Source organism: Papio anubis, chromosome 12, assembly GCF_008728515.1.
Source record: "Papio anubis isolate 15944 chromosome 12, Panubis1.0, whole genome shotgun sequence".
NCBI classification, from domain to species: Eukaryota; Metazoa; Chordata; class Mammalia; order Primates; family Cercopithecidae; genus Papio; species Papio anubis.
Genome location: NC_044987.1, coordinates 38,143,696 through 38,171,305, shown reverse-complemented (window position 1 = coordinate 38,171,305; position 27,610 = coordinate 38,143,696). Strand labels below are relative to the sequence as shown.

General features: G+C 39.8%; 1 protein-coding gene across 4 annotated transcripts in view; it reads right to left on the bottom strand.

The window, feature by feature from the left end:
* Positions 1 to 27,610, bottom strand: part of MAML2 (mastermind like transcriptional coactivator 2) — a 365,652-nt gene that overhangs the window by 278,274 nt on the left and 59,768 nt on the right. The window contains exon 1 of one of the 4 annotated variants that reach the window (XM_009187151.4): positions 422 to 4,348. The exons of the other annotated variants lie outside the window; for them this stretch is intronic. Within the exon in view, the coding sequence (XP_009185415.3) occupies positions 422 to 496 (75 nt within the window). The 5' untranslated portion in view covers positions 497 to 4,348. Of the gene's footprint in view, positions 1 to 421; positions 4,349 to 27,610 lie in introns of those variants that run through there. 4 annotated transcript variants of the gene reach the window in all.

The window sequence follows — 27,610 nt, the reverse complement described above, 5'->3', positions numbered from 1 at the left end:
TGGTGCTTGTCTTCCCATGTTACATGGTAAGTTCATGAGGTTAGGAACTGTGTTTCTGGTTGTACACAGTAGGCAGTCAGTAAACAGTTATTACATTAATGAATCAATACAGGCATTCCTCATCCACGGTTAATTCTTGAGCTAGACAGACAAAGATAGGAAGTTACTTATTTTACACATCTGAAGCCACATAAGTATGTCAGGCTGCAACACATCTTGTTTGACTCTATTAAATGCCATAAATATCTCAACAGAGAGAAAGGAAAAACCCTACAATCCAGAAGCAGGCTGTGAAGACAGAGGACATGCCAGTAAGAAAGAAATGAATACTTTGGGTAGTAGTAATCTCAGAACTAGAAAAGTGCTACAAGAAGAAAACCGCCAGTGGCAAGACAGGAACTACATTGAAAACAGGGATTACCTTGTAAAAATACAGTTTCCAGCAGACCAAATATAGGCACAATGTTTCTGTGATCCCAACTTTTGCATTCAGCATTTTGAGAGGTTTTTCTGTGGGAAAGCATTTCCAATTTTATAGTAGAGTTGTAGAAAAATGTTGCAACTTATATAAACTTTGTTTTATTGCCAAATTTCCTGTAGCCCATCCACTCCATGAAGCAAGAGATAACTGGTTTGCATCATCTTTTTAAAATCACAGCTCTGGAGCTGCACTATTGGAACACTCTCTTGTCACCCTGCAACCGATCCTTTCATACTTCTTTCTCCTCCATTGGACTGTAAGTTCTTGAAAGTGGGAATCTTCTGACTCCAATTTTTTAATACTGAGCACAGTGCTGGCACAGTAGGTGAACTCACTATATCTTGTTACTATAAATGAATAAACAAAATGCATAGGCATGTTAGGCATTTAGTAAATACACGTCAAATTGAATCTTTGATACATGAGTTGGAATTACTTCCCTTTCAAGGTATTTGTTCAGTGAGCATAATTATAGAGTCCACAGTCTAAGAAAGTCTTCATTATAGAGGAAAACTAAAAAAGAGCCCTTGGCTTTTCAAGACAATGTGCCTTGATGGCAACCCCCTTTTTATCATGTGCATGTTTCATGCACAAGGACAACTTAAAACTTGAAATGAAAAAAACCAAAAACCTCTATAATATTTCTTGGCTCACCAGTGCTGCCGATTTCTGGTATTCTCTCTTTAATGTGTATCCTGGGGGTGATGGGAAGAAGAGGAGAGACAAGAAGGACAACTAGTAACAGAAAGGAAAAGAATGAATTGGGAAGAGGAGCAAAGAGGACGGTGAGGACTGGAATAACAAATATAAAGAATAAAGTCTAATTCCTTTCTATTTCCTGCAGTCTCTCATTGCTCCTGTCTCTGATAAAAGTGCCTACAGATTTGCTTACTTGATCCTAATTTTATGGCCTGTTCAAATATTAAAACTTCTTTTTAAATAAACTAATTTGAAACTAAATGCCTTTAGTTTTTACAATGATAGGTTTGTGGCTTTTGACACCTTTTGGTCCTATTCATCAAAATCATTTGCAAAGTCCAAAGTAGAGCAGAGTAGCTTTAACAACACCCATGGAGGATGAATAGAATACATTTTCATATTTACCGAAAGTGAAACTTATAAGCATATATTATCTTCTGCCTACCTTGTAAATGTCCCATGTTTTCATTTACATATTGTACCAATTAATATTTCTTGGTACTAATCAGAGTGGAATCCAATCCTGACATGGGAGAAAACTACAACCGAAAACATTAGCAACAAGAAAAAAATGTTTGTTTCAAGTATGTGGATTATATTTTCTAGGGCCTTAAAAAAAGAATGAAACTGAAAGAGGCAGCTTGAAGAAGCTTACACGTGTTTAAAACCCACATCCTGTTGTTATCCACTGCCCTGGCACAGAGGAGCTGGGAGGTGAACGTCCTCATTAGGGTCCCTATTAGCTGTGATTTGCAATGGCCTTCTCCAAAGAAGAAAATCACATTCACCCACTGGACAATGGCCCAGGTATCACCATTGATGGGAATCATATATGGAGTAAACATCTAAGCCCAAGAATACAGTGGTCTAAGCCAGTGGGCTTAGAAGTTGCAAGATCCTCCATGCTTCATTCCAGCCACTATCAGCAGATTCTAAATCACCCATGAGCAGAGGCGCCCATCTGCCTAAGGCATAAACGAAATTATAACAGTGAGCGAGCCAATGGGAGTCAGCCAGTAAGACTACGAGCAGCATGATGTACTCAGACTTTTATTCCTTTTTTATTTATTTGGTTAAAATACATGTGTTTTTGCTTCAGGCAGATGTTGGTATCCCAGCCTTTTATGCAGGAAGCTGTAGAAGGGAGAGGACTTTCTGGGTGGGAGCAACTTACTGTGGAGGCCAAATGGCATTTTTTGTAGGCCCTGAGATTTTGTAAGAAAACTGTAATTCTGTTCAGAACTCTTTCAAAGGGTGAAGACAAACTTAACAACTTCATACTATAATAAAAATAATTACAGAGTGTTGCTTTAAACTTGTATCTTGAAGTTCCTCCTTTAGGTTACTCTGCTTAACAACCACAGACTCTTCCTAATGGCTTATCTGCCTTTCTTTTCAATTTTCTAAGTGAAGGCCAGCCCCCTTCAAGATGTTCTACCAACTCAGTCCTATTCTCTCCAGATGGTTTTTTTTTTTTTCTTCTTCTTCTTCTTCTGAAAAGCGTGTGTTGATAGACTATGGGGAACAGACCAAGAATTATTTTTTAGCCAGTATTTTCCCCTTGCAACTGTAAGTCAGCCTTCCTCAGAAGGAAAGGTGGGACAAGTGATTCTAATGTGCTTCGCTCCAATGCTTCCATCTCAATAACCCTTTAAAGTGAAAACTGTGGAGAGTGAAGTGAAAAACTTCTCTCCATCTGGAAGCATTTATACAGAGAGGTGTCTTTAGCTTAGTTGTTTGTCTAGATTTCCATTTATGAACTGACTTGCCTTTCTCCTGTGGGTATGCTGAAGAAAACTGTTTGCAAAATCCATTGTATGCAATAATCCAGAGGCTCCTTCAAACTCAATCAGGCTCGAAAGGCTCAACATGACTCACAGGATTCCTTCAACAAACACAAAGTAAGTCAGAAGTCAAGGAGACACTCGTCTCGATGTGGACCAGCTTACCTAGCAAGTCAGGGAATTGTCATCAAACCAGTTTCCGGCTTGCAAGACCTTGACTCCTTTCAGTAAAGGTGTCAGTTCTTCTTTTTCTGAACAATCTCAATGTGAATGACAGGGCCTGACTCTAGCGGAAGGTGTCTTTAATCTTTTTATGGTTCAGTATAAAGGTTACCTTAAGAAAAGCCTTGGGATATGCTTTCAAGATACCTACCTGTGATTTTTTTTTTAACATCAGTATGTCCTGTTCTGATTCAATCATTGTTCTTTCAAACAGGCTGGGAGGAAAGGTTCTTGGACATCCACAGAGAAAACTTATTCAATAAAACATTTTATAATCCTAGGAACACCTGTGCCACCTTCCTAAGGGCTAGTCAGTTCAACGACTTCCTAAAAATGAAGGTTGGACTGTGCGAATGCCTGAGTGTGTGGGAGTGGAGTCAGTCTGTATGGTGCTGGGGGATGGGGTGGGAGGAAGCAAAGCGGCAGAGTCTAGAAGGATGGTGGTACAGCAGCAGAAGAAAGAAGAATGTCTGAATCTGGAGTGGCCCCGTGAGACCCAGTCGGTACTCAGGTGACACTGGAATAACAGGAGTTCCTTCTAAAACCAAGAGAGTAGCAGACACTCTGTCATGCCACACCCTTCTCAACTGTCCTATCCCTTGGCCATCTCCTTTTTAGAAGCTAAAACAATACATTTTTTTCCTCAGCGTCTCTTGTTCTTGGAATGGAGGTGCAGCATAGTTCCGGCCAATAAGACGGACATCTGATAAGAGAGGGGTGTGCTTTTTGAGACACTTTCAGCTTTTCTGATAAAAGGAACACCTGGGCTGCCCTCACTCCTCTCTCTAGCCTACCAATGTGATACCTAGAGTTTAAGACTATGAGAGAAAGGCCTAGAGAATCACAGACAAACTGACCCTGAGCCATGATATTATTGAGTCACTAAACTAATACCCATAATGACCTATATCAAGAAATATTGTAGTGTGTGTGAGAGGGAAATCCCTATTTGTAATCACTTTATTTCTTACACTGTTAGTTTTCTGTTATTTGCAGGCGAAAAAAAAAAATCTAATTGATTCAGCAGAGGAGGCAGATCAAATGAGTAGCTATGTACTCTTAAAAAGGTTTTTTTGGCTGGGTGCGATGGCTCATGCCTGTAATCACAGCACTTTGGGAGACCGAGGCGGGCAGATCACGAGGTCAGGAGATCGAGACCATCTTGGCTAACATGAAACCCTGTCTCTACTAAAAATACAAAAAATTAGCAGGGCATGGTGGTGGGCCCCTGCAAGTCCCAGCTATTCGGGAGGCTGAGGCAGGAGAATGGTGTGAACTTGGGAGGCGGAGCTTGTAGCGAGCCGAGATTGCGCCACTGCACTCCAGCCTGGGCAACAGGCAGCAGAGTGAAACGCTGTCTCAAAAAACAAGGAAAAAAAAGGGTGTTTTTTTGTTTGTTTTTTGTTTATTTTGAGGAGAACATAGCTTTGAAAGACCTGAGTGAAACTAAATATTCTTCTAAGGCTAAAACCAATATAGCGTATCATGGAGCCTCATAATTTATTTCAAATTTTATGCCTGAAACAACTTACCATCATTACTCTATGCTATGGTTTGAATGACTCCAAAACTCGTGTTGGAACTTAATCTCCATTCTGGCAGTATTGACAGGTGGCGACTTTAAGAGGTGATTGGATCATGAAGGCTCTGTCCTCATAAATGGATTAATCCATTCATGGATTAATGGGTTATGATGGGAGGGGAACTGGAGGCTTATAAAAGGAGGAGAGACCTGAGCGAGCACATTAGCACGCTCAGCCCCCTCTGCCACGTGATGCCTTGTGCCACAGAGTCCCCACCACCAAGAAGGCTATCAACAGATGCAGCCCCTCAGCCTTGGACCTCTCAGCCTTCAAAACTGTAAGAAATAAATTCCTTTTCTTGATAAATTACCCAGTTTTGGGTGTTTTGTTATAAGCAAAAGAAAACAAACTAAGACACTCCATCCAGTGGTTCATGAGATTTATTGAGATGAAAGACGAGACGTATTCTATAGCTATAACCATAGAATTGCTTTTGTTAAGGATATTTATGTTTATACGAGCCTATAACCTTATTTTCCTATATGATCCGAAGGTATCATCTAATGGGGTTCTTGGCTTACCCCAAGTCCTTCTGCTAATATTGGAGACTTATAGAGACTTTTGAAAGGAACACAACATAATAAGTGGAAAGAGCAAAATATCTTGCCTGGTCCCTAGCTAGTGACATGATATTGTGCAAATTACTTCAAATACCTGAGTTCCATATTATTCATCTATAAAATAATGAAGCGTTCAATTCGGTAACTATTTCAATGTTATTGTCTAAACTGTTTGATTATAAACAACCGAGTTATCTAACTACAGACAATTTTATAATTATTTTTTCACCAGTATGTATTATGTTAGATTTCTAATATATCACCAAGAATGAATATTTAAATCCTAAAATTTGTATTTGATAGGGTCAGAATTCCTAAAATCAATGGCATTCTCTGACTCAAAGAGTTATTTCCCTCCTGGCTCATTATTCTCTATATTAATGTTTTTAAAAGATGGCCTGAAGTCCCTGCATCTTTCTGGGTCCCAACCAACATCTACTGAATTTGAGTATTTGAGGATGGAACCCAGAAATCCGTATTTTTCACAAGCATTCTGGGACATTCTGACATGTACTAAAGTTTGAGGACCACTAATCTGGAAATAGGTGTCACTGAGACATTGGAAGATTAAAAATTGTGTACAGTTTTTATGATAAATGAAGACAGAGTTCAGGCACAGATTCAGTTTTTTACTTCTCCAAATGTGCTGATTTAAGGTCATTTATAATGTTCTCATAGATTAATTTGACCCTCAATTAGCATTATTTATTGCATAAATAAAATTCACAAAATCAAAGTGAAAATAATTCTCCCAGGATTTTGATTACTGCTCATTTTGTTTCCTCTTGTTTTTCCTTCCAGTCACCATTTATTCTTATTTATAAAATTTAATTCTTTTTCTTTTTTGAGACAGAGTCTCGCTCTTTCACCCAGGCTGGAGTGCAGTGGTGCAATCTCAGCTCACTGCAACCTCCGCCTCCCAGGTTCACGCCATTCTCCTGTCTCAGCCTCCCGAGTAGCTGGGACTACAGGCGCCCGCCACCACGCCCAGCTAATTTTTTTTGTATTTTTACTAGAGATGGGGTTTCACCATGTTAACCAGGATGGTGTCAATCTCCTGACCTTGTGATCTGCCCGCCTTGGCCTCCCAAAGTGCTGGGATAATTTAATCCATTTTTTAAATCCTTGTTTTAATGCTCTGTTTCATTTACTTCCCAAAGAATGGCAAGCTTATAGATAAATATGGCAAGTGCCATATTTGCCTGGTTTACTATAATCTCACCTTTCTGCACGTTCTGGCTTATTTTTAATCCTATCATCCATTAATAAAACCAAAGGAGTCATGTTTACTTTGCACCCATGTTTTTATCGATCTCTCTTTGGCTAGATTTGATAGTAATCATTATACTAATTGCTAATAGTAAACTGCTTCCTCAGGAGTTAAAAAAAAGTTCAGGAATTTCTACTCCAGTTTATACAGTTGATTGGGTTGAGAATAGCATGGCATTGTAATATCTATATAAACAATGCATTTCTCAAGAGTAATTTGCTCACCATAGCATTTGGTATACTATCACCTCTTTAATCAATTGTGATTTATTCAATTTTTCTTTTATTACAAACTAGTCAAAATATTCTCCAAAATGTCATGTCCAATTCAAGTATGTTTTGAATACACTGCCTGTTGCTGTTAAAAGCAGAACTGAGATCTGTAAGAGAGACCAACATTGTTTGCTAATGTTTCAAAGCCATTTCAAAGGCAAGATAACTTGGAATAAACAGACTGAATCAAAAAAGGTTAAAGCTATTACAATTCCAACAATTTAACAACAATATTAGTCATTGTTATTTCACAATAATATGTTCAGCATTTCTAAAGTGTTTCTCAATCAGAAAATGTTCATGTATCTTACAAAATTTTAAACTACTGATGAGTCATACATAGCACCTTAAAAGGAAGTCTGGTGTCCATTGTGAAAGATAAGGATTTAAGCGGCAGATGATCTCCCACTGATGACATACATTTATCCAAAGGGCAAGCTAAGATAGTTCTGAAAGAAAGGAAAGGTGAAATGGGATCCTGATCTTTTATATAATACATCCTCTAGCCACAAGGGAAATTCCTTTTGAGTCTGTACTTGGGCTCAACAGGTATGGAGGGAGCACTGGTGGGACCACAATGACCCCTTTGAATGGTCAAAGTGGTTGGTATCATTAAAAGAGCACCCAATTTGGAGTCAGGAGACCTGAATGTATGTTTCCCAATCCTTATTTATTATTTGTGTAGCCTTGTTCATGTCACGATCTTCCTGGGCCTGTCTGTGCCCTTATAAAAGATCTTTAGCATTCGTGTATTAAAAGACCTCCTTAGGGGGATTTTGTGAGGGAAAATTAAGGAAATATATAGAAATCACTCTGAAATAAATGTTGGTTATAGTTATAATTCAAATAAGAGCCAGATCACCTCTTTAGATCCTAAAAGCCAAGTATGGCCTAGAGTGCCAGAGTGTCTCTTGTTTGGGCTATTGTTCTACATTTGCCCACAATTATCTCAGCAACTATTCATCCCCAAGTAACCTAGCTGGGGGAGTCTAGCCCAATGCAGAGGTTACAGGTCCGTAACTTTTGTAAAGGCCCCTCACAAACTAAGATGTCAGCTGCTGCCAAATAAGTTACAAAGTATGGAACACATCCATGTGTTCATTTTGTATAAGGCCCAGACCCCCATTCAGTTTAGTATCTGGAAATCCTGACTTTTGCATGCTGCTGGAGAAAAAATTATCTCCAAACCAATTCCTACCTCTGGCAGGAATGTGCACTGGAACAGATTGAGGCAAAAATAACTCATTTGAACACAATATGCAACAGTGTTTACAAATATGTTTTAGGGCTGGACTTGAGTTCTGATTGTTAACATGTCCTGTTTTGTGCCACCCACTCAAAAATGTGTCCTATTAGGAGTCAAGTTCTATTCCTGACCCTCTTAGTCACGCTGGGCAAGGCATTTCCATTTTCCTTAAGCTTTATTTTACCCATCTTGGCATCTCTCCTCATCCACTCTACCATACTGGTTTCAAGTTATGTCTTCTAAGCTAATAAAGGAGGGTCCACAAATTAAGCATTACGAATTGTACTAACCACTGTATTGAAGTAGGAGTCATGACCCCAAACCACTTCTTAAAATGCTCCTGTAATGAAAACGTTGAAAGGAGTACAAATCATTACTTCAAATACTCCAAAAACTAGTTACCACACACATATCTTATTTCTGCATAGGGAACTTATTTAGTTTTGCAAGAACACATTTAATACCCTAGATATGCCTTTCTTCTGCTATAAGCCCACTACATCCTACGAGGAGAAGAGTTTGAAGAGCAAGACCCTCTGGCTTTCAGAAGTTAGCAGATGGTCAGGAATCACCAATACTGAGGCTGTAACATTAACCCAAAGAAATCAAGCCATTTCAAATTGTTATATAACTAAACCATGCTATTTACTCTTTGTGCACAAATACATAGTGTCAGCTGACTTTAATTAGGAATGTGGTAGAGACAGCTACAGAGGACAAGCTACAGAAGAGGCCAGGCAATTGCCAGTACAAGCAGGCATGATGCAAAGCATTTCTGTCTGTGAAAATGACAGAAAAGTGGTTGGCTTTGGTGCGAGGAAGATGAGGGGAGAGTTGGCAGAGGCAGAAAATGTGATGGAAAAACAACAGAGTTATTTTCCCCATGAATTACTCCTGCAAGTTGTGTAACCTTTCAAGTGAATCACTAGAATATGGCTTATGATGTAACTGAACAGTACAGAAGTCTGCACAAAGTCCTGTTCAAAAGAGAAGGAACACAACCACTGGTGAAAGACAGCTTAGCAGGTGAAGACTGTGTTCCTCTGAAACTGAAGTGCTGGGAAGGGAAGAATTGTTCCTTTAAATGATATGGAAGAGGGGAAGGGAAATGCTGGGTAGAGGAAGGCATGGTCTCTGGCTAGGACCCCACCCCCACGGACCTAGGTGAGGACAGGCATTTTTGTTTTCCTGCCTGAACGTTGCATTTCCCAAGACCACCCATGCTCCCATCCTGTGCCTATATAAATGGGAGACCCTAGCAAGGCAGAGACAGAAGTGGTCGGAAGTGGAGAGGAACACATTGGCAGAGGAACATACAAGCGGCTAGATGTTGAGGGCAACACACCAGCAGGCACCAGCAGGCCACTGAGGGGCAAAACGAAACAGAGTTTGGCTGGGCAGTTAGAGGAGCGCTCGGCTGCCAAGCGGCCCAGCTTCCGGGGGAAACCATCTCCCTATGGCTCCCCCATCTGCTGAGCGCTTCTTCCACTCAATAAAATCTGGCACTCATTCTCCAAGCCCAGGTATGATCTGATTCTGCCGCTGCACCAAAGCAAGCACCCCAGGATACGGAAAGCCCTCTGTCCTTGCCACAAGGTAGAGGGTGTAATTGAGCTAGTTAACACAAGCTGCCTTCAGAGGGCTACACTAAACGAGCATGCCGTGATACATACCTACTGGGGCTTCAGAAACTGTAAACATTCACCCCCAGACACTGCCCTGGGGTTGGAGCCCCACAGCCTGCCCGTATGTACGCTCCCCTAGAGGTCTGAGCAGCAGGGCACTGAAGAAGCCAGCCACTTCCCCATCCTACACCCTGTGAGGGGGACAAGGGAACTTTTCCCATTTCACCTCCTCTGTCAGTACTAAGCTGGTCTGTATGAGGACGGCAATCTTTGAAAAACAACATACTGGCCTGGCTTGGTGGCTCACACCTGTAATCCTAGCACTTTGGGAGGCCCAAGTTGGCAGATCACGAGGTCAGGAGATTGAGACCATCCTGGCCTAACACAGTGAAACCCTGTCTCTACTAAAAATACAAAAAAATTAGCTGGGTGTGGAGGCGGGCGCCTGTAGTCCCAGCTTCTCCGGAGGCTGAGGCAGGAGAATGGCGTGAACCCGGGAGGCAGAGCTTGCAGTGAGCCAAGATCATGCCACTGCACTCCAGGCTGGGCGACAGAGCGAGGCTCCGTCTCAAAAATAAAAATAAAAAAAGAAAAAAGAAAAACAACGTATTGGTGAGATTCTGAGCTTCACTGACAAAGTGAAATTGACTACATCTCTAACTGATTAACTATATCTCAATTTCAAATACTGCCCTGACCACAAAGGTACAATCTAAATATGAACTGACATATTAAGACCTGGGTGCTTAAATGGTAGGATGTACTTATTCTAGGCTTCCTGTGCTATGACAGGCTTTTACTCTTATGTGGTTAGGTATGTTTCCAGGGACATGCCTCAGTGAATATCACACATGGAAATGTGGTTAATAGTGAGCCCCTTCTGTGATGGAATTATTATTCAAGGTATATAAATTTATAAATATGTGAGGCTTAATAAACCATAACCTTATTGAAAAGTAAATCTCCCATTGAGCAAATCATACATTATTTCACATAATAGGTCCACAGATATTTTTAAGAGAGTGAATGAAAGGCCATGTAGCCCGCTGAGGAAGAGTATGTTCCCAATGTATAGTTTTATATATGTGTAAAACCTACAAGAAAATAAAGCAGATTCCCTTGCAGAGGTAGCAAAATTGTCAGCTACTTGGACTTTCAGGGAAAATACACAGTATTTGAAGAAAACAATGGAAAACAATAGTGGAGTCAGTGCCAAGCTGATGAGTAAAGTACAGAAACACATTCTAATGGAGATGAGCTGGTTTAAATAAACCCTAAGACAATCGAAAAATTATGTCTCCACTAAACGAAATTTCTATCCCACATATTAAGACTGTGACACAAATAGACAAAAGAGAGGAAATATATGATTATAGATGCTTAATTCGGCCAACACAAACACAGCATATCCATTTCAACACTGTGTGGAATTATTCAGCTTCTAGCTAGGGGAAAAAAGCATCAGGAAAAACAAAAACACACAAAAAAATCCTTTCCTACAGTTCCCTCAAGGCAACCAGAAAGTGAAACTTAATTAAACAAGTGAAATGTAATTACCTACTGCTTACCGCACACGGTGCTGATTTTCACTTCACATTCTAGGTTCATTATTAACAGACCGGTGCTGCCCAGCGGTACGAATAAAAGTTCTATGTTGGGGTAACCATTGGCAGGGAGCAAGAGAAGCAAAGTGCTACCTGTTCTGGCCTCCCTACAGGGGCTCAATTCCTCCAGTGGCTAGTTTCAGCTAGTCACACTTCAGGCTGGGACTGTGAGTAGAGTCTAATTATGGAAGGGCTGTCCCTCAAACATGGTGGGAGGTAACCCCACTCTCTGGGGGAAGCTGAATCTGAATCTGGGGGTTTTTACACTTCTCAGGACCTCACTATGGTTGCGCACTCAGCCCACTTGCTATTTTCATGCACTGTTTAGAACAACTCAGCAGTTTCTTTTATAGGAAGAGGCATTTGACATATGGCACCTGTTGAAACAATTTGAAATGTGATTTCATCATGACTCTGGAAACATGGAGACGGCTTTCTTTTGTTGACAGGTACATACGTTCAGAACCAGGAGGATGCCATCTCTGCTCTCTATCATTTCATTTTATTATGAAGTTTGATGCTATAATGGTATTTGGATATCTTTATTTAGCTTTGTATTTCCCTTTCTACCATAGCATCTTTAAGCATACATCTTAAAAAGTAGGCTGGATGCAGTGACTCATACCTATAGTCCCAGCACTTTGGAAGGCTGAGGAGGGAGAGTCACTTGAGTCCAGGAGTTCGAGAGCAGCCTGGGCAACATAGCAAGACCCTGGTCTTGACAAAAAAATAAAATAAAAATTTTTTAATTAGCCAGGTGTGGTGGTGTACTCCTGTAGTCCTAGCTACTCCAGAGGCTGAAGTGAGAGGATGGCTTGAGCCCAGGAGTTTGAGGTTATAGTGAGTTATGATCACACCACTCCAGCTTGGTGAGAGAGGGAGACCTTGTCTCAAAACAAAAAAGTAAGTAACTATGTTTTCTACCTATGTGGCTTCCAAGCAACAAACATTTGAAAAATCAAAAACCCTACTTACAAGGAAGATTGGTATATAATGTGGTTTGGCTGTGTCCCCACCCAAATTGCATCTTGAATTGCAGTTCCCCAAATTCCCATGTGTCATGGGAGGAACATGGTGGGAGGTAATTGAATCATGGGGGTGAGTCTTTCCCATACTGTTCTTGTGATAGTTAATAAGTCTCACCAGATCTGATGGTTTTGTAAAGGGGTGGTTCCCTGCACATGATCTCTTGTCTGCTGCCATGTAAGATGTGACTTTGCTCCTCATTTGCCTTCTGCCATGACTGTGAGGCCTCCCTCACTATGTAGAACTGTGAGTCAATTAAAACTCTTCCTTTATAAATTACTCAGTCTTGAGTATGTCTTTATTAGTAGCAAGAGAAGAGACTAATACAGTATATAAACCAAGCAAACGTGAAATTGCTCCAATAAATGCATATTTGGATTAGAATAAATATCTAAAACTGAGAAACATACTCAGAAAGTTATGAATCAATATAATGTTGGCATCATAATCCACTTCATTCATATACCATGGAAATGACTTGGTTATTTTTATTGGAACTGCTAGAGGGAATCAAATATGCACAGACTTTTGAGAAATTTCAAGTTGCCTGTTATTGAAGATGATTAAGATGGATGACTTCATGGTGGGCATATTGTATCAGGTAAGGGATTGAACTATTTCCTTTCAGTTCTTTTCCAAAGTGTCTATAGTTCTGTGAATCTGGTGCGATTTCTATGGTAGAAAGTCACATGAATCATCATTGTAGGTATATGCTTCAGCTCTCTGTTCAGCCTAAATAGCTATTGTATGTTATCTTTCTAAGAAGGTATTAATGTGACTGTTACTGAAGGGACCAGGGCTATTTCCTTCTGTTTCCTTCCACTCACTTTGGCATGTCCTAGTAAGTATATATAATCCATTAAAAACCTCTTTTTGCTTTATTTTTTGAGGTACATTCTTTTTATTTTGGTGGGGGGTGGATGGAGTCTTGCTCTGTCGCAAGCCCGGAGTGCAGTGGCACAATCTCAGCTCACTGCAACCTCTGCCTCCTGGGTTCAAGTGATTCTATGCCTCAGCCTCCTGAGTAACTGGGATTACAGGTCCACGCCACTACACTCAGCTAAGTTTTGTATTTTTAGTAGAGATGGGGTTTCACCATGTTGGCCAGACTGGCCTCAAACTCCTGACCTCAAGCGACCTGCATGCCTTAGCTTCCCGAAGTGCTGGGATTACAGGTGTGAGCCTCCGTGCCCGGCCTCGAGGTGCATTCTTCATTTGGCTTCCAGGGTGTCCTCCTTCCTCACTTGCCACTCCTTCCAGTACCCTCTGGGAGTTTCTCCCTATCTCCTTGACCTCTAAATGTTGGGAGCCCCAGAGCTCAGAAACCTCTCATTAAATCTCATGGCTTTAAATATTTAAATTAGTGTAGCACTGATGACTGACAAATTTATGTCTTTAACCCACACATCTCCCGTGAACTCCAATCATATACATAAATGATATCTCCTTAGATGGCTAAGAGTTGACATCCAAAACCGAGCTCTTGATCTATTCCTCAAAACTCAATCCTCCCTAGTTTTCTTATTCTTAGTAAAGAGCAACCCCATCCTTGTAGTTGCTCCAGTAAAAAGACTTGGCATCTAGGTTGGTTACTCTTTTTTTAAAACTTACATCCTATGCACTAAAATTGTTGTTGTCTCTACCAGATATGCAGTATCCAACAAATGCCACCACTTCTAACACTAGCAGTCTGTTCTAAGACGCCACCATTTCTTTTTTTTTTTTTTTGAGATGGAGTCTCGCTTTGTCACCCAGGCTGGAGTGCAGTGGCGTGATCTTGGCTCACTGTAACCTTTGCCTCCTGGGTTTAAGCGATTGTCCTGACTCAGTCTCCTGAGTAGCTGGGATTACAGACACGTGCCACCATGCCTGTTTTTTGTTTTTGTTTTTTGTTTTTTTTGTATTTTTAGTAGAGACGGGGTTTCACCATGTTGGTCAGGCTGGTCTCGAACTCCTGACCTCGTGATCCGCCTGCCTTGGCCTCCAAAAGTGCTGGGGTTACAGGCATGAGCCACCACATCCAGCCACCATTTCTTATTGATACAATATCTTCCTATATAATCTCCTTAAAATTTCCACCCTTTCTCCTCCTTTCAGTCTTTTTAAAAATACAACAGCGAGAATGAACCATGGAATGCCTAAGTCAGATTATGCCACTTCTCTGCTTAAAACCCTCCAGTACCTTCCTGTGATAGTTAATATTAACTGTTAATCTGACTGGATTGAAAGGTGCAAAAGTATTGTTCCTGGGTGGCTGTGAGGGTGTTGCCAAAGGAGATTAACATTTGAGTCAGTGGATTGGGAGAGGCGGACTCACCCTCAATGTGAGTGGGTACCATCTAATCAGCTGCCAGTGTGGCTAGAATAAAGCAGACAGAAGACGCTAGAAAGAGGAGACTTGCTGAGTCTTCTGGTCTCTATCTTTCTACCATGCTGGATGCTTCCTGCCCTCGAACATCAGACTCCAAATTCTTCAGCTCTTGGACTCTCCGACTTACACCAGTGGTTTGCCAGGGGCTCTCACACCTTTGGCCACAGACTGAAGGCTGCACTGTTGGCTTCCTTACCTTTGAGGTTCAGGACTTGGACTGGCTTCCTTGCTCCTCAGCTTGTAGGCAACCTATTTGTGGGACTTCATCTTGTGATCCTGTGAGTCAATTCTCCTAATAAACTCCCCTTCACGTATACATATATCCTATTAGTTCTGTCCCTTTAGAGAACCATGACTAACACAGATTTTGGTATCAGGAGTGGGAACGAGTTAAGACTGTGAGTGACTGTTGGAAGGGTGTGATTGTGTTTTGAAATGTGAAGACATGAGATTTAGGAGGGGCCAGGACTGGAATGATATAGTTTGGCTGTGTCCCTACCCAAATCTCATCTTGAGTTGTAGTTCCCATAATCCCCACTTGTCATAGGAGGACCCAGTGGGAGGTAACTGAATCATGGGAGCAGTTACCTCCATGCTGTTCTCATGATAGTGAGCGAGTTCTCATGAGATCTGGTGGTTTTATAAGGGGCTTTTTCCCCCACTTTGCTCTGCACTTCTCCTTGCTGCCGCCATGTGAAGCAAGATGTGTTTGCTTCCCCTTCCACCATGATTGTTAAGTTTCCTGAGGTCTCCCCAGTCCTGCTCAACTGTGAGTCAATTAAACCTCTTCCTTTATAAATTACCCAATCTCAGGTATGTCTTTATTAGTAGCATGAGAACAGACTAATAAACTTCCCATCTAACTCAGAACAAAAACTGAAATCTTTTCAGTGGTCTACAAGGCCCTATGCAACGTGCCTCCAAGACCGTATTACTTCTTCGGTATCAATTCCCATTTCTCTCTCCTTCGCTTACTGCTGTGGCCATATGGACCACCTTGTTATTCCTAGAGCATTCCGGGGATGCTCCTGTCTCAGAATGTTTGCACTTTTTGTTCAGCCTGCCTAAGAATGCTCTTTCCCCTGATGTCTGCTTGGCACTATCCTACACCTCCTTCAGGTCCTTGCTCAAATGCCACCTTCTCAGTGAGGCTTCTATAACCTTCCTATTTAAAACTGACTCCTTTCTCTGACTTATTTTATACCACAACACTTGCCACCATCCAACGTCCTATGCATTGTACTTGTGTTGTGTTTTGTTTTCTTTGCTAATATGTAAGCTCCATGAGAACAGGAATTTTTGTTTGCTCAACATGTGCCTACTACAGTACCTGGCATATAGTAGGACTCAATAAATATTTGAGTAGATAACATTTAAATATGCTTAAATTTCAATTGTTACATATCTTGAAACCTCTTGGTTTACATGCCTCTTCCGGGTTAAGGGCTTCTGTGATCTCACAAGAGGCATCCACCTTACCAGGGTCAAATTTTTCAGACATTTTTCACATATAAATGGTCAACTGCCTGAACCTAAAAAGTCTTTAGAAAACAGGACATATTATGAGTGGGAAACAAACAAACAAAAACCAACATGTATTTAAATACCTTCCAAGAAAATCTCAGAAGCAACCCACCAGATTTAGATACTATGTACTTGGCTATGTTGTTTTGCAAAGGCTGGAAACATAAGGAAGTTCTGGAAGTCAGCAAACACCAGTATTTGGCCTTAAAATGATTTAACACACACAAAAATGGCACTGTGCCTTTGGAGACCTGGAATGCAGCATTACAGGTTTTCTCCAAAACAGCTTCATTTACTTAACATTACTCTGACCCTTTAACTTCTAACTTGCTGTACAATTAAGCTATTTAAGCCTTCGACTTAGTGCTCTTTGTGCTACAATCTGGGTCTAAAGCGAAGCAAAAACAACCCTACACCTTTCTGTTTTGCTTAAGTTTATTCTGTCCCATGAAGAGGTTTACATATGCAAATTTTAGCACCACATCTGTTTAGCACGCAGTTGTAAGGCTGAGACTATTTCTATTTTACTTTTTCATTCCATAAACATTTATTCAGCCCTTACTATATGTGTTTCAGGCACAGAGAATCAGAATTTTTTTTCTTGCCTGTTTCAATGCAAAAAGTTCCTACGTAATGCTGATCACATTAAAGTTTGTTACCATGGAAACAAGAGGACAGTCACAATCAGAACTGGCATCAAGTTGCATTGAAAGTAAGGTACTGCTTCTGACAGCAATGAAAAAACAATCTGAATTCTGTACTGTTTATAAATCAAGGCAATAATCTTGTCTGTTTCGCACAGCCTTTCTTATTTCCCCATAAATGTTGTAAATGACTTTTGGAAAAATAGTTTATCTCTTGAAAAGTATTTTTTTTTAAGTTCAAATCAGATTAAAAGGAACACAATTGACCTGGGAAAAATTAGGCTACCCCAATATAGTAATTTCATGCAAATGAAGTAATTTACTGTCATATGTTTAAACAAATGGTTGTTAATTTTGGAACTTTTTTTCTTGTTTTGTAGCTTTCATCCCTATCCTTCTGTTTATCATACTCATATTTTTTCTTTCTATTGCAAGTTATTCTCCATAGTGCTAAAAGGAAAAAAGAAAGCAAACATCATTGGAAATATGGATAAGGGACCTGAGTTAAGAGTCCAGATTAGTCTATGTAGTAGTTATATGATTTAGGGCAAGCTATTTTATGACTGTGGGACTCAGTTTTTTCATCTGCAAAACGGGGGTGATACTCCCTAAATTACTGAAGTTTAAATAAGATAATTTGTAGGATGCCTGGCACATAACAAGTAAGGAGATAACCAGTCTCCATATCAAATTCGTGATATAAGGCAAGACGCTTGCCTTTCCTAGGCCCTCATTTTTCCTATATCAAATGGAGATTTAAAACTTTTCATTTACTAAACTCTTTGGATTGTTACAGGGGTTAAATACTTATTTTCCCATTTTTGCAACATGTAATTCCCACTCATTATAAGGTAGTATCATCCTGTTATCCTGTCTCCTTTCTTTGCTGCAGTCTCTCTTGGTATTTTCATTCATTCCTAGTTCATTTTCTTGTTTCTTTTCTTTTTTTTTTTTGAGACAGAGTCTCGCTCTGTCGCCCAGGCTGGAGTGCAGTGGCACCATCTTGGCTCACTGCAAGCTCCACCTCCCAGGTTCACGCCATTCTCTTGCCTCAGCCTCCCTAGTAACTGGGACCACAGGTGCCCGCCACCACGACTGGCTAATTTTTTTGTATTTTTAGTAGAGACGGGTTTCACTGGTTAGCCAGGATGGTCTGGATATCCTGACCTCGTGATCTGCCCGCCTAGGCCTCCCAAAGTGCTGGGATTACAGGTGTGAGCCACCGCACCCAGCCCCTACTTTTATAGAGGATTTTTCATCTTTTTCTTTACAGACATCTTTACACATCTCTTTCTCTCTACTATAGCTTTCCTGTTGTTATATATTTGTTTCTCTGTTATTAACTATAGAGTATTTCTTTTATTTGTCCTATTCCTTATGAATTAATGTAGTTATTTCTATTGTGAAAACTTTAAAACCCAGAAATATTAAATTAGGTATTAATATGTTTAATTATAGGTTTAGTTAAACCTATTAATTAACTATTACTAATGAAAAGGCTAGCAATGTGGAATTGCACTGGAAAAATAAAACATAATTTGAAACAGATGCTGCTTATGAGCTATAGCATATATGTCTAGCTCTTTTATATCTGAATTAAATGTTTAATTTGGAAAAAAATGCATTCTTTTTGCAAATATTCAAATATTGCTAAAAGATCTAAGAAGAAAATAAATATCATCTGAATCTAATACCCTAGAGATCACTACTATAAATAGTTTGATGAACTTCTGTCATGAATCTCAATGTATATATGTGCATATTAGATATGTATAATTTCACATAAATGGGCTCATTTATACATATTTTAAAGTCTACTTATTCACTTAATTTATTGTTACACTAATTCCATGTTAATGTATATATATTGTATGTCAATTTTAATGGTTGCATAATATTCCATTGTATAGATGTATCATGATATATTTAATCCCTATGGGTGGACGTTTAGGTTACTTGCCCCTTTCTGCTATAATAAAAATGCTGCAGAGAATAACCATTGTGCCCAGATCCCTTTAGAATAATGGCTAAAAATATAATTAATGAATGAGTTCTTAAAACATATCCTAACTTTTGCATTTTCTTCTTTATCCAAACACTGAGGAATTTTTCTTTCTCTTTTTTTTTTTTTTTTTTTTTTTTGAGACAGAGTCTTGCTCTGTCACCCAGACTGGAGTGCAGTGGCGCGATCTCGGCTCACTGTAAGCTCTGCCTCCCAGGTTTACGCCATTCTCCTGCCTCAGCCTCCTGAGTAGCTGGGATTACAGGTGCCCGCCACCACGCCTAATTTTTGATTTTTAGTAGAGACGGGGTTTCACTGTGTTAGCCAGGATGGTCTCGATCTCCTGAGCTCGTGATCCATCCGCCTCGGCCTCTCAAAGTGCTGGGATTACAGGAGTGAGCCATGGTGCCCGGCTGAAATTTTTCTTCTTTTTGTACAACTCAGACCATGTGACAACTTAAAGCGAAATTCAACATCAATGCTGTTGTAGGTAAAACTCTCTGAAGCAGGACACTTGAGAAGTGTAGAAGACTTTGTTTTTCCATTAATTTTCCCTAAGTTAAACATTCCTGCCATAGAAATAATAGCACATATAAAAATATTTCCTCATCCTACAAATCAATAAAAATAAAGAATCTTCAGCTGGTGTCTATGTCTGTTTTAACTATCTAATTACATCTATTATAATTAGCCATATCATCAATGTCATTAGCTCATTAGCTCCTCATCATGGGTAAGAGCTAAATATTTTAACCCATAGAAGGTCCTACTTCCAACCTCCAGGAACTTACATTCCTTTAGCAAGAGGGTTTTAGAATGACTGGAAAATGTCTAGCATGGTGAATAGGTTAAGAATGTTCAAGCCAGGAAGATAGCAGGGAAATCAGTTTTCCCTCACTTGCTGGTGCCTGAGGGGATTTTGCTATCTCCTGTCCATGAAAATAGGTGCAGAATCTATAATTCTCAAGAAAGGAAAAAGGTAAAACAATATCAAAGCAGCTACCGGTTTCCTGGTCCATTCTCTATTTCTAGAGAAAGCAATAACTGACCTAATAATATAATGTCAGAGACTTTTGTTTCCTTTTTCTCCTTCAAATTGATCCACTTTACTGAGAGGAAGGCTATGCACATTCACTCTTGCTGACTGATATCTCTGAACTGGGCTGTTACAGTCTCGCCATCTCTCTCTCTCAGAAAAGATGGTCTTCTGCCCATAGAGAGTACAGCAAGAACAATGTCTTACCCTTGTCAGTGCCCAACACATTCTAAACTTAATCCTAAAATCCCAAACAGCAAAGTCACAGAGGACCACATTTAAGGAAAGAAAAGTCCTTGTCTATCTTTGAACAGCGCAGCCTCAAAAGCCGAGAGTGACACCTTAGGGTCATGCCAGCGTGTACTGACACCCATAGTTCCAAGGCCAAGTTTAGGCCAAAGACGATTTTATAATTGAGGCAGAGTATAAGAACTAGCTTCTTGGAGCCACATAGTTAAATGGATCCACACATTGAAATGGAAATGTCTGTGCCTTTAAAGCACCAATCAGGTCGAAGTGGCTTGCGAAAAGGCTACTAAAAAACAGAAAAGGAAAAAAATGTGGTTAGCTCCCCATTTTCATAATTATTTCTCCCATTTCCTCCTCTCCATAGCTTCTCAGACCAAAAAACAAAAACAAAATGCTTTTAATCCTTGCTCTGTGCAGTTATAGTGGAAACCTAAATCTGGATAGTACTGTGATAAATATTGTAAGATTTATACATTCATCCAACTGATATTTATCAAATGTTTAGCTCATATGTGCAAGGTACTATCTAAAGCCGAGTGCAGCAGGCCTCTGTACACAGAGCAGGATCCATGCTCTGTAAAAACTCACAGCATGAAAGATAAGCCAGCTCAGATAACTATGATACAAGGCAATATATTTAAAGTGTCAGTTCAGTGCCATACTCAGTATAAAAAAGAGAGGAACCACCCACAGAATGTGTTGAGAAACTATAGCAAACTTAGGACTTCTGTATCTCAATTTTTTTTTCTTTTATTGATACATAACATTTTACATCTTTATGGGATGCATGTGAGTGTTTGTTACATGCACAGAATGAGAGATGATCAAGTCAGGGTATTTGAGGTATCCATCACCTCAAGTATTTATCATTTGTATGTGGGGGTATCACTTCAAGTCTTCTATTACTTTGAAATATACAAAATATTGTTGCTAAGTACAGTTATTATATTCTACTATCAAATATTAGAACTTACTAAAATAATTTAAAATGTAATAAAAGATATCTTAGAAGAATTAAATCCTGAAGTACTAATTTAGTATCCTGAAAAAGTTAATAAGGTAAACAAAATAAATGGCCTGGCACACAGTAGTTGCTCTAGAACTGCTAATGCCCTTCTGTGGGAAATTTTCTTTTCTTTTTTTTTTTTTTTTTTTTTTGAGACGGAGTCTTGCTCGGTCGCCCAGGCTGGAGTGCAGTGGCGCGATCTCAGCTCACTGCAAGCTCCCCATTCTGGGTTCACGCCATTCTCCTGCCTCAGCCTCCTGGGTAGTTGGGACTACAGGCGCCCACCACCACGCCTGGCTACTTTTTTGTTTTGTGTTTTTTAGTAGAGATGGGGTTTCAACGTGTTAGCCAGGATGGTCTAAATCTCCTGACCTCGTGATCCGCCTGCCTTGGCCTCCCAAAGTGCTGGGATTACAGGCGTGAGCCACCGCGCCTAGGTTTGTTTGTTTTTTTTCCATTCTCCAGGGCAGTGATTCTCAAGCTAGAATGCACATCAGAATCATCTGGAGGACTTGTTAAAACAGAATGCTAAGCCCCATCCCTAGTCTGCAATTCTGTAGATCTGGGGCGTAGTCCAATAATTTGCATGTGTAACGAGTTCCCTGGTGGTGCTGCTGCTGCTGTTCTTGGAAGCACACCTTGAGAACCACTGCCGAGGGAACAGCTTAGGTGCTATGAGAATCTGATTCTGTGTTCATATTCCGTATCAGAGATAGCTCCTGGCTTTTCAATTGTGGTTTCTTTTTTTAATGTCTTACTAAGGGGGAGAAAAAAAAGGAACGCCGCTTTATATAAACCTGACCTTTTGGTAAGCCTGGGTAGTAACTTCCCATGTGGAGTAAATTAATCTCTTTCATGCATGCCTCGTGCTCTGGAAAAAGTAAAACAGATTGTGTTAGACAGTTACCAAGTACTTTTTCTGTTGGTGGTCACTGCCCTAAGCCTATCAGAACTGGTTTCTACCCTTAAGGGGCTCAAAATGTAGTAAGGCGGACATCCCAACAAATCAGACATTGGAGTTCATTGTGTGAAGTGCTATGATGGATTATAAGACATTATGATCGATTGAGTATTATGAAGGGGTGAAACAAACTCAACCTGGCAATCCTAATGAGATTACTTATGATTCATTGAGTAGTGAAAGATGAATAGGAGTTTATTAAACAGAAACTGGAAAGGCTTTCTGGGCTAAGGGAACAGCACAGAGGCATCAAATACGATTTGCCTTTCTAGGGTTGCCAATAGTTTAATTCAGCAATGCCACATCACAAAGGTCTTTGTGTGCTTTGCTAATGAGTTTGAACTTTATCATAAAAGCATTTTACAAAGATCACACTGGCAGCTGCATTTTGGAAGGGATTTGCCTAGAGGCAGGATAACTGCTGGGGGTATGTCTATGGTAATAAAAGTGAGAAAATGTGAGATCTGAAGGAGCTAACATTGTGGCAGTGGGTATAAAGGAGAAGGGAGGACTAGAAGAGATATTTAAGATGCAAACAATGTAGGAATTGGGTGATTATAGAACTGAAAAGTGAGAGGGAGGAATCCATGAGAACTCACATATTTCTGGTTAGGATAAAAGACTGATTCACTGCCATGAAGACTACAAGAGGAAAAAACAGACTTGGAGTTGAAATCTCAGTTTAGGACACTGAAACTGAATAATGTGTCATTGAAGTGGAAAGGCCATTAGGCAGTTGGATGTGTAGGCTTAGAGCACGGGAGAAAGGTCTTAAAACCCTGGGCTTATGGGAGGTTACCACCGAGAGTGCATAGAGTGAGAAGATCCATTTTAAAGCTGATGATGAATCATATTTTCATTATAGGGAGAGAAGCAATGTTAGGGGTGTCTTCCCATTGCTGGAGTGGTCATTTGCAGTATGCAGTGCATAAACTCACAGGCTGTCTTTATGATGACCTTTTGTTCATTCTTACATTCAGTATACAGAAGAACAAAGGAAGTATTGTATGTCTTGCAAACTACAAGGCACTATGCAATATGTAAGGGAAGATACAGGAGAGCAAAGGACGGAGAAAGAGGGTGACTAACAAGCTTTTCAGAGATTAGCCAAGAACTATTGTATTCAATCTAGGTCTTTCCTGTCCTCAATTTGACACTCTCCACTCCCCTGACACGTTTTGCATTAAAATATATTTTTCTTTTTATGAACATGTCGTACCTATGGCTCACCTGTGTCCTTGCTAACCTACAGGTTTGGACAATCTGGAATTGGCAGCATGCATGACTGTAGAGCTTTAAAGCCACCCTCCTGAGAGAAGAGCAGCTGACTCATGTACCTCACTATGCAGATGAGGGTGTGTTATAACCCACAGTGTGTCTGTGTCCCTGGATGAACTGAGCACTTTATAATGGAGTTTTTCTGCATCTCAAAAAGAAGTCATAGATTAAATGGCAACTGTAAGAGCTCATTTCTCTATTTGAGTGAGTGCTTTATCAAAAAAATATTTTATTCCTGCTGCTTTACCATGGGGTCAATTCAAGTCTAAATTCAAGTCTGGCATGTATAAAATATATTTATATATAGCTCCATATAGAGATATAGCTCTACACAGCCATTAACAGACTCGCAGACAATCATTCTTTTATTCTAGGTGTGAACTGCTATGCTATTTCACCCAGTTCAAACACAGGTCATTGGCTTTCAAACTAATTTTGGAAAGCAGACACTGTGTAGTTGGTAGGTGGAGTAAAATGAAAACAGAAAAATTAATATGCATGGCAGTTTAACTAGCTGTGTATCTCTCATGGAAAGGAGGTAATACTCTAAAGTTATTTACTCATTTATTTTTTTAAAAAACAAGTCTTTAAAAGAAGGCAATGAATTGCCAGTAATTTCCCCACCTTAACTCATGGTAATTTGTTTCCTGCTGGGTGAAAACCCAGGGATCTTGAAACTGTTAATGAACTTTCTTTCTCTTGATCTGTACAATGTCAAATTCATTTCTTTTGTTCTTACTTCAGGTTTTACTACTCTGTTTTGTTTATTCCATTTTTGTATTTTTTTTTCCCTGAGGTCAGGGATGATTGTATGGAAGCACGAAAATTTGTAGTTGAAAGGGATCTTAGAACATCAGCAAGATTGATGAGAGATGGTCAAGTAGGTCTGGGATGGAACCCTCCCTAAGGCGAAAGACTCACTGCCTTACCCCACAGCTATTTCATTACTTACAAACTACCACACAATAGCCAGGGTACTGCCCTATTTGCAACATGAACTGGAACGTTATTATATTGGGACATAATGATGAGTGGTAGCTAAAAGTCCTTTCCCTCTGGTGTTGTTATTTGGTTAAATTGATTTACATAATGTTATTCTGTGGTATAAACCTTTCTCATTTATCTCATATATATCCCATTTTAAGCTATAAGCTTCCGGAGGGGTAGGTACTTCATCTTTACTTCTGTACTCAAGTCTTTTGCATATATTTGATACAAAGTAAGAACAATGTATATGTATATCAGTTTAACTCTCAGATGAATGAACTAATAAAACTTGTAACAGTATTTTCCAATGTAGTGAGTACATTAAGCATCATTAATATTAAAATGCAAATTAATGCATTATTTGCAACGTTTCAAATCATGTGTACTTAAGAATTTTCTTTTAAAATGTGTCAAAAGACTGAACATTTAACATGATTATCGCAAAAAGTATATGTATGGGGGTAATATTCAAAATATTTAACAGCCCAGAAGAACATGGGAGCTGTAATTCCCACAAATCACCATGTGAAGGTAATTCCAGGGAAGAGTCAGTCAACAGAGGATAGCCACTGATGGAAGGGAAGTGGGGTCTGGTGGCAGGTGGTGGATGGATCACTAAACGTTTGTCCAAGAGAGTGCTAGTGTTGCTGCTAGGGGTGAATATTTCTGTTGGGGTCCAGGTCTGCTCTGGCTGGGGAGGTGTGGCGAAGCAAGCAGGAATGGGGCTGCAAAAGGCTGGCTAGGGTAGCCCACAGTGGTATCTGCCCAGGAATCCCTGGGGTCTGGGCAGGGTAGTAGGAGGTACTGGTTGAGGGAAAAGGAATAATAGTTTTTTTCCATGTTTATCAGCTGAGTTAGCAGCCCTGGTTTTGAGAAATATTAAAATATGCCTCTGACTTTGAGGGATATCAATAAGTTTTGCAAAGAAGTAGAGGGGATCACCAGTTTAAGACTTATTGATCAGTATGGGCAACATGGCAAAACCCCATCTCTACAAAAAAATAAAAAATTTGCTGGATGTGGCAGCATGCACCTGTAAACCCAGCTATTCAGGAGGCAGAAGTGGGAGGATCACTGGAGCCAGGGAGGAAAAAGCTACACTGGGCTCTGACTGTGTCACTGCACTCCAGCGTGGGTGGCAGAGCAAGACCTGCCTCAAAACAAAACAAAAAACAACAAAAACAAATAAAAAAGACCTGATCTACTGAACAAACAAACTACCATCACAAATAAATCAGAACTTGAAAAATAATGACTTGTAGGTTGGGCGGGTGTCTCATGCCTATAATCCCAGCACTTTGGGAGGCCGAGGCAGGCAGATCACGAGGTCAGGAGATTGAGAACATACTGGCTGACATGGTGAAACCCCGTCTCTACTAAAAACACAAAAAATTAGCCAAGCGTAGTGGTGGGCACCTGTAATCCCAGCTACTTGGGAGGCTGAGGCGGGAGAATATCGTGAACCCGGGAGGCAGAGCTTGAAATGAGCTGAGATTGCATCACTGCACTCCAACCTGGGCGACAGAGTGAGACTCCATCTCAAAAATAATAATAATAATAATGACTGCATGTATGTATTTGCCATGATCATTATGAAGGCATTCTTCACTGTACAAGAGGAGTCACAACGGAATTCTTTTAGCTCAAGCAATTTGAGTGGGTTTAAGTTATTTTTCAGTAAGGAACTTGGTTTCAGATACGACTTTTCAAAAATATAGCTACTGGGTAGAACAAAGTATACTGATGTCCGCTCTCCAGGTCTTCAAAATCAAAGCAGAACTGAAATCTGCAGCAATTTCTCTAATTTTTTAGTTTCATCTTAAAGCTGTTTGTTTAAATTACCTCTCCATCTTAATGTTAGAAGACATACTTTTAGCCAGAAATACTCACTTCAGTTGCACAGGAAAAAGTGAGGTTTCTTGACTCCAATTAGATAGAAAATTCTGTTTTGACAATATAGCCAAGGTCAGATAGGATTTTCCTACAATCTCTACTCATGTTGAATTTTGTAATACAAGTTTAAATGACCTAAAAAACTTTCTACTACATTTCAGAGGCAACTGTAACTTCCTTCATGAACATTAGTAAATAATCTTCAAAAATTGGAATGTGACCTCAGTCATCCTCCTCCTCCTCCCTTCCTCTTTTCACTTCAACCTTAATGTATACACTTGCAAATTGTCTTCCACTTATATTTTCCTTTAAAGGCCACTTTCTAGCAGAGAATTCAACTAACTGCTGTATTTTTCCATATATGATGCCAGGGAATAGAAACAAGTGAGATAGTTCCTTATATGATATAATTGTTTCCACTAAAAACTCAGGAAAGCAGGAACCAATCCATCAACAAGGGCGAAAGAAAGATCGTGTAATCCACAAACTTTAACTTTTGATCACTTATAAAATTTAAAACTAAACAAGTCATAAACTAAAGTGATGTTAACTGTCAAGGTGTGGGGGTTTTTCTTTCTCATTCAATGCAGACCTGTTAAACTCTGTGCTCTCTATAGACTTTGCTGTCCACACCAAAAATGCAATTACAGTTCTCCTTGTCTATTTTAATCTCACATTGGTTTATTAACCAGAAATTAAGTAAGGGCACTCATTCTTTAGCACATTTTGTTTTGTAGATGTGTGAGTTTAATACTGTTTTCTATAATGTTTATTATAACACTTGGCATGGGAAATAGAAGAACATCAAGAAACCATGAGATGCCATTATACCAACAAAAACAAAATGCAGGCTTTGTGTGCTACAATCTTTTTCTCCAAAAGTGAATTTAAACACTAATGAATGATTCCTTTTGCCCTTGAACAACTAAAAATTTCTTAACTGAATTATCTAGCTGGAGAAATCTTTAAACATGTGAGAAATGTATCTGGGGACTACAATTTAAAGAGTTAGAAGACGAACATGTGAAGTCATGAACCCACTAGACCAACCAACATTTGTCCTCTACGTTCTGAAGTCCAGTTGGATTCACAAGGGTCGCTGATCATTCCTCATTGACCTATTATATGCTAGTGATTCACTCCTGCTTTCTTTTACATTTTCAACCTCTTCCTCTCTACTTGCTTATTTACCTCTGCTTTATAAATGTAGTTATTTTTAACCTAGAAAACAAAAATTTGAGATTTTGGTCTCTAACTTTCTTCTAATGGATGACTTTCTTCTATATA